The sequence below is a fragment of the Apis dorsata genome, unplaced genomic scaffold (assembly GCF_000469605.1).
Source record: "Apis dorsata unplaced genomic scaffold, Apis dorsata 1.3 scaffold_303, whole genome shotgun sequence".
NCBI lineage: Eukaryota > Metazoa > Arthropoda > Insecta > Hymenoptera > Apidae > Apis > Apis dorsata.
Genome location: NW_006263576.1, coordinates 636,152 through 643,891, shown reverse-complemented (window position 1 = coordinate 643,891; position 7,740 = coordinate 636,152). Strand labels below are relative to the sequence as shown.

Sequence of the window (7,740 nt, the reverse complement as noted above, 5' to 3'; positions counted from 1 at the left end):
GATCTCATTTTTTTTATATTAATTTATAAATTTATTAATTATTTATTAATTTTTAAATTTAAAATATTTTAAAAACTAAATATATATTAAATTTTAGCTATAAATGTAATATTTTTTATTTACCAATCTATCAAAAAATATTTTATTTAAAAAAAAATCACTTATATAAAATTATAATATTTTCTAAAAGAGGAATAATTTTTGCAATTTATCATTATTATCATCATTTATTATTAGTAAACAAGTTAAATTTTTTTTATATTGCATAAATATTTATATTTATGTATATATTTGTTAAAATTTCTCAGACAGAATTAATAAAATAACCAACGAATGCATATAAATACGTATCAAGTTATGTCCAACAGTCTTACGAGGATAACTATCAACTAGTTAAAGTGAAAGAAACGATAAGTGCCGAGAAGCTCGTTATAGCTGACGCGAACTTTGACGTTTCAGAAATGTTGCATACCAATATGGTATCATTCTCCGCGTTCCCTTTTCTTTTCAAGCTGAACGAATCTATTTATTTCAATGATCATGGTGAAAGATCCAATAGAGCAATACTTATGATCAAATACATTCTTGCATGTTATACGTCATATATATTCTTATATTATTAACGAATTTAGAACGAATTCTTCAATGTTCTTTAAAGTATAAAATATTGAATAATTAATTTCAAATATTAAAATATTATAATTTAATAATGAAATATATTTAAAAAATTTTATTTTTAAAATTGTAATTATATATGATGGATTAATAAAAAATTTTGATTAGAATGATGATTAGAAGATGATGAAGATGAAACTAAAAATTACATTTGTCAATGTTTCGAAAGTAATATATTTTCATTTTAATATAATATAATATAATTTCATTTAAAAAAATAAGAAACTAACATTGACATAGAATGATCTAAAATTTATAAGTGATTTGATTTATACTATTAATAAACAAACGTAAAACTTTATGAGTGATACAAAAATGCCATAATGTATTAAATTTACATTTTTTTGAAAAATCTTAGAACACTTATTGTATTTACTTGTTTGTTTCAGAAAAAATTAAGTAAATTAAAAAGAAATATTTTTATTCATAACTTTTTATATAATATTTTATATAATAAAAATTATTTTTATATAATATTATTTTATATAATAAAAGATATAATTTTAATGATTTATATTATATTTCGAAATTTTATTAAATTATCAATTATCAATTTTGTCTTTTTAATATTTTAAACAATAAGTCAAAATTTAAACATAAATAGTTTTTAATAAAAGTTATAATAATGTTTCAATTAATAAATTAAAATTAATAAGCAAATTTAGAGATACAATAATAGCTTTATTCAAATAAAATATTATATTTCTATATTTTTTATAATGAGTTATTTTATATTTATAAATAATATTTTCCTATTCTATTTTTTTATTTTTTATAATGAACCATTTTATATTCATAAATAATATTTTCCTATTAAAAATTCCTAAAATTTGCATAAAATTTTTCCAAATTAGTAATAATTTTTTTTCTTAAATAAAATGTATTAAATTTTTATTTTTACGAGATATTTAATTATAAAAATACAAATCTATCTATTTGTAACTTGGAATATATTAATAAAATTAAAGTTTATATTTCCATACAACGCTATTATTTGGATCTTTCATCTTAGGAATAGGGATTGCGTACGAGTAAACGTTCGATTTAACAAGAGCATGAAATCTTTCAACCAGTTCTTCTTTTGCATGTCCTTTGCATTATCGATCCGATTTATTCGTTCTGACGTAACAAGGTTCATCAATAGGTTGCTGCTCGAGCACTCGGCATTGGTGTATTTGAACGCATCTCATTCTCTTATCTCTTATATTTGAAGAATTTTAACAATTTTTTTATCTTTAATAATACGATACGAAATATTGTTAAAATAAATTGGAGGAAACAAATTGCATATTCCTCCATTTTGTTTGATTTATAGAAATATAACAAGAGCACACCTTTTGCCAAGATTGCACGGTTTGCCACTTTAGTCTGCTATCTACAACATCATTATACAGAAAATATCGCTTATTAGTATTAGAGATAGAAATACATATACACGAATATGGGCAAAGTGAGACTATTTCAAATTATTTGTAAATTACTTATTATATAAAAAAATATTTTTTTTCAAATTTGTATAGTGTAGAAGAAAATATAACTTGTCATTATTTTTTTTGCAGATAGACAAATAGAAGATAGAATCAATAGAGAATAGAATCATATAATTTTTAATAGATTGTTTTATATAATTTTTTATTTTTTGCAAAAAAAAAATTAATTTTCAATAAAAAGCTATTAGTTTAAGATTGATCTGAATTTGATTAAATTTACTGTATAAGACATATTTTCTTCTTTGTTTTGTCATACAACAATAATTCAAATTTGGAATATCTTCTAAATTAATTAGAGAATGATTATATCAATAAAAGAAAAGTGATTTTATTTAAAAAAAATAAAAAAATAATCTTCATGTTCTGATAAAATTAGATTATATATTTCTATATTAATTTTTAAGTGAAAAATTTTCTTATATAATAGATAGTTTACAAATTATTCAAAATGATCGCATTACACAACTCACTCTGCACATAAAAATTACTCAAGATTCATAAGTAATAATGAGTTAGTAAGCGACAACCTTTAACCAACATATTTACATAATATCGTATATTTTTTTTTCTTTTTTTCATTTTTTTTTTCCTATTTCTTGTTTATTTTTTATTTCCAATAATCTTTTCACGAGTCAACATAACGAAAAATTAAGAAATTCTCCACACGTATATATTTCGCGTAATTTATATTATATTGCATCAATAATGTGAAAATCCAGCTGTTAAAAGATATATTAGAAATACACAACTCAAAACTCCTATACATTTTCATACATATAGACGCACGAAACATAAAGTGTTCGTTCTAGTTTTCGTTTATTTTCTACCCTATGTTTCCCTTTATATAGGGCAATACCATTATGTTTTTATTCATGTACGAGAGCACTCTTGACGACAGACGATGTCATCGCAGAAATGTTGTTATACAACGCGATTGTGCTCCACCCTGTGGTTGTAAGTTGTCACATCATACGCTACAATAGAGCCTGCATGCCAGTTAATTGAAATCTGAAATTTTTACCAAAGCTTTTACACACACATATATATATATATTATATATTATATATTACATATATTACGCTTGTTTCTTCGTCGATCAAGGAAAATATGTGCGTCGTTTTCGATATAGAAATGCTGATAAAATAATTTAGAGTGATAATTTAAGGATCATAAGGCACTGTGACACAATAATTCTTTCTCTATGTTGGAACTAACGACACTGTATCTTTCTATGTACAGTGAATTCATGTTTTATGTTGTTTTGTGGCGAGATGAATATTTATTATTATTTTTTTTAAGTAAATAACGAAGCGATTTGTTGAATTATTTTGATTTTATATTGATTAACTCATGTTGTGTATTATCTTTTCATTAAAATTATTATTATTTTATTTTTGGATATAATAGAATATAAACGAACTTACTTAATATGTATTTAATTTATTATTACTTTATTCTATGTGTATTTATGTACATATATATGTACAAACAAAAAAAAGTAAAAGGAATAGCAAGGAATTAATATGTTAATGTCAAATGTAAATATAAAACTATTAAAATTATAAAAATAATTTTTCAATAAGATCTAACTCAAATTTGAATTTTATAAAAAATTTATTATATATTTATTTCAATAATATATTATTAGATATTACTTTTATTTATATCTGAGATGATATTATTTTAATTTCTGAATTTGTGATATTGTTGATTGTTTGAATATATTTATCATTAATGTATTATTTGTTATATTTAATTATACAAGTTGATTCGCATATGAAATTTAAAAATTATTTTCTTAAATACTTCTGAAGATAAAGATTTTTTATTTATATAATATACATTTCAATGATTCACACATAAATTATTGTTTGCTATTCTCTCAACAATTTATAATCAATAATTAATAGTATTTATTTTTCTTATGATGAAAGAAAAGTGAGAACACTTTTAATAAAAAAATTAGATTAAATAAATGTATAGAAAAGAAACTATGCAAATTAATAAAAATAATAATAAAAATAATTTAAATTTAAAATTATGCAATTTTATATTTAATAGTTAAGGTTTTTTCAAATAAATTTATTTTAAAAAATTATTTTTCATTATTTTTAATTTTTTGAAATTTTATTTTTGAAAGTTTTATTTTAATGATATTTTAATATTTGTTGCAGTTATTTAGATAAAATTTTATTAAAGTTATTTTTTATATAATATACAATAATTTTTTTTATCTTTTAAAAAAATATTAGAAAACTTTCTATGATATTTTATTAAAAACAAAAAATAGAATGTAATATCAACAACGATATCACATTTATTCTGTAGAAATTCATTGAATCAATTAAATCAAATAATAATTTTATATCATATTGCTATTGGTTTTTCAATTTTTAAATATTTTTGAATAACTAGCTCCAAATTATAGGTATATTAATAACAATTTTATTGTATATAAAAATATTAAATATGTCTATTTCTTCATCGACTATAATTCTTCTTATTTTTAATTTTTATATGTAAAACAATAAAGATAAAAATAAAAAAACATAAAAATAATATTTTTCAATTATTTTTTAAAAATTTGTTTTATTTATTAAAAAAGAAAATTATAAATATATATTTTCAATTGGCGAATATTCATTATTAAATATTATTTTACATTTTAATTTTAATTATTTTACATTATAATTTTATTATTTACTTTATTATTATCTGCAACGAAAACAACCATTGATAAAATAATTTAAAATAATCTTTTAGTAAATATTTTTTATCGTTGAAATATAGTTTCAATCAACTGAAGATTAATGTTTCAAGAAAATAATTATCTTTTATATCTTAAATAATTATATAACGTGATAATAATAGATTTTCGAAAGTCTATCAATTCAAGCTTATTATCATAATCGAATAAATTCTTTAATTTATTCAAAACGTTATTTCTAGATAATTAAGAGAGTAAAAATATTCCTAAATGAAACAATAAATATATTTCATTTTTACCGCAATATATCAATATATTTAAATATTTATATTCTCTAATTTATTCGAAATATCTTATAATTGTCCATCATTACCGAGATAAAAATTCGAAAAAAAATTCTCAACATATCGTTATTTTTCTTCAATTATCCTAAAACGAATATATTCTTCGTATAATATTCTTGCAAGCGATAAGTGAGCAGAAAGTGAAGCGTTGCGAGCGTGTATTGTCTTAGGCATTCAGAAAATGACAAATCCAATATCATGAAATATAAGATATTCGAATGAAACCAATATATACATATATATATATGCTACACTGACGGAAATTAAAATACAAATAGAGATACAAATACAAATACAAATATACAGATACAAAAATTGAAATGCAAATGTTAATGCAAATAGCAAATTAAAAAAAAAAAAGAATAAAACAGGAAACTCAGGCTAGGGCTCTGTTCTGACGGCAACGGATGATTGTGGGTGTGTAGGCGGTGTTCGCCAGCTGGATCCCAGAGATCACGGAGCTCGCCGCGAACCGCTGCAAGTACGGTGGCCAGTACAAGCGCGAGCGTGGACGCAGGTATCCCAGATATCCACCTACGTGGAAGCCAGCCAAAGACACCCCTTGAAACTAGTCCTTGAACTGTTATCCTTGTAGTCACATAGTTTGCGAGGAGGAGCGAAGGCTATCTGGATAGCAAAGTGACTCGTTTATCGGTTAATTTTCTCATTATTTTTTTTTTATATTTCTTTTGATAATAATCTTACCTACTGTAGATAAAATCTTACCTACGCAAGATAATTTGGCTTTGGTTTAAAGATAAAAAATCGATAAAAATTTAAACTTTGATGAATGATTATAAATATACTATTTTCTTATGATAAAAAATTATTCGATTCTTTAATTCTTTTGTGTAAATTTTCGTATTTTGGAATAGAAATATATATTTTATATATTTATATATATATTTTTTTATCAGCAATGATCTTATTTTATGTTTTTCGATATTTTTAGTCATGTTTGTCTATAATATTATTCGAAATGATGTTTTTTAAATATATATATAAACAGATTCGCAACTGCTATCCAGAATAATTTTTAAATAGCGTAAATATCCTTCACCTTCACTACACCTGGTCCGTAACTGTTAGAAACAAGTGGCATCCTTATTTCTGAACCACTGCCCCATTTCTTTCACCATTTATTTAACGTACCTTGTGCTGACTCTCACCGCTTTTCTTACCCACCTTTTTACCAGTTAGCAAATATATTGGTAAACACGTGCTGGTATGCTTGGACTTTTGTAAAAAGAGAAATACACACACGAGTTTTTTATTGTTATATACACACATGTTTATATTACACTATAGTAGATGAGATCAATATATTACTGTTGCATCTCTCTCTATTTCTTTCTCTTTCTTTATCTTTCTAAATATCTATATATATATTTATTATACATATATACATATATACATGGTAATATGTATATGAGCCTCACCGCACGGATTCGAGATGTAGTTTGTATATTCTTATTCCTTTTTATGATTTATCGATTAATTTCTCTTCTTTTATTATTTTTTTTTTTACTTTTCTTGTTTAATCTATATATAATCTATATATAATCTATAAATAAGGCGCGATTGGTTTGTAACATATGTTTCCTTTCTTGCTGCGTATTATTTTTTTTATTATATTTTTATTATATTATTTTCCATTGGATCGGGCAACCCTTCTGCTTTTAATTGCGTAACAGGAATAGATCATCGATTGCTTCGGCATGAAACGTTGGTTTGCGCGTTTAAAAATCTTTTTCAACGACTTGGTTCTCGTTTTAATGATGATCACCGATGAAGATGGATCATCTGATCGTGAGAATTTTTTTTTCGATTTTTCTTTCTTCTCACATATACAGTGGAAAAGTTTCCGCACATCTTACAATATAGCATACATGAATAATAATGAATCAAAATTAACTACATCATTATATATATTTTTATTATATTTTATGTTAAAAAATTTCGTTTATTTCATTATTATGACGAAAATGAAATGTTTATTTTGATTTATTTGTACGTAAGATAAATATTTGAAACGAAACAACAAGAACCAGGTCAAAGTATTAAAGTATATTGTATATATTCTCTTTAATATTGATCATTTTTTAAATTCTTTAATTAATTTTTATATCGCACTGGTATTTTTGTTTTTGTATTATAATATCTTACGTATCTGTGGAATTTGTTATATTATAGCACTTTCGAGATTTTATTTTATTGTAGAGATTTTGTAGAGAATTAGTATAATAAAATTGCTGATTTCGATACGTTACAATCGAAACAATCAATTTTTAATTTATTTTGCAATAAAGTCAAATTCTCTATTAACGGGTAAATTTTTCGTTAACAAATTAAGAGAGAAATTATTTATATTTTTATAGTTTAATTATTTTACATTGTTATATTAATTATTTTCTATAATATTTAGGTCATCGTTTCATTGTTTATTATTAAATGTGAATCGTTGATTTTGATTATACTTCATTGAAGGAATATCGGTAAGGTGAATGGAAATTGTTAAATCCAC

The 7,740-nt window shown here is 22.4% G+C and overlaps 1 protein-coding gene across 42 annotated transcripts in view; it reads left to right on the top strand.

Moving 5' to 3' along the window:
* The window catches only part of LOC102676424 (calcium-activated potassium channel slowpoke), a 120,748-nt gene that overhangs the window by 45,595 nt on the left and 67,413 nt on the right, over positions 1-7,740 (top strand). The window contains exon 6 of one of the 42 annotated variants that reach the window (XM_031511278.1): positions 5,642-5,733. The exons of the other annotated variants lie outside the window; for them this stretch is intronic. Within the exon in view, the coding sequence (XP_031367138.1) occupies positions 5,642-5,733 (92 nt within the window). The remainder of the gene's footprint in view (positions 1-5,641; positions 5,734-7,740) is intronic. 42 annotated transcript variants of the gene reach the window in all.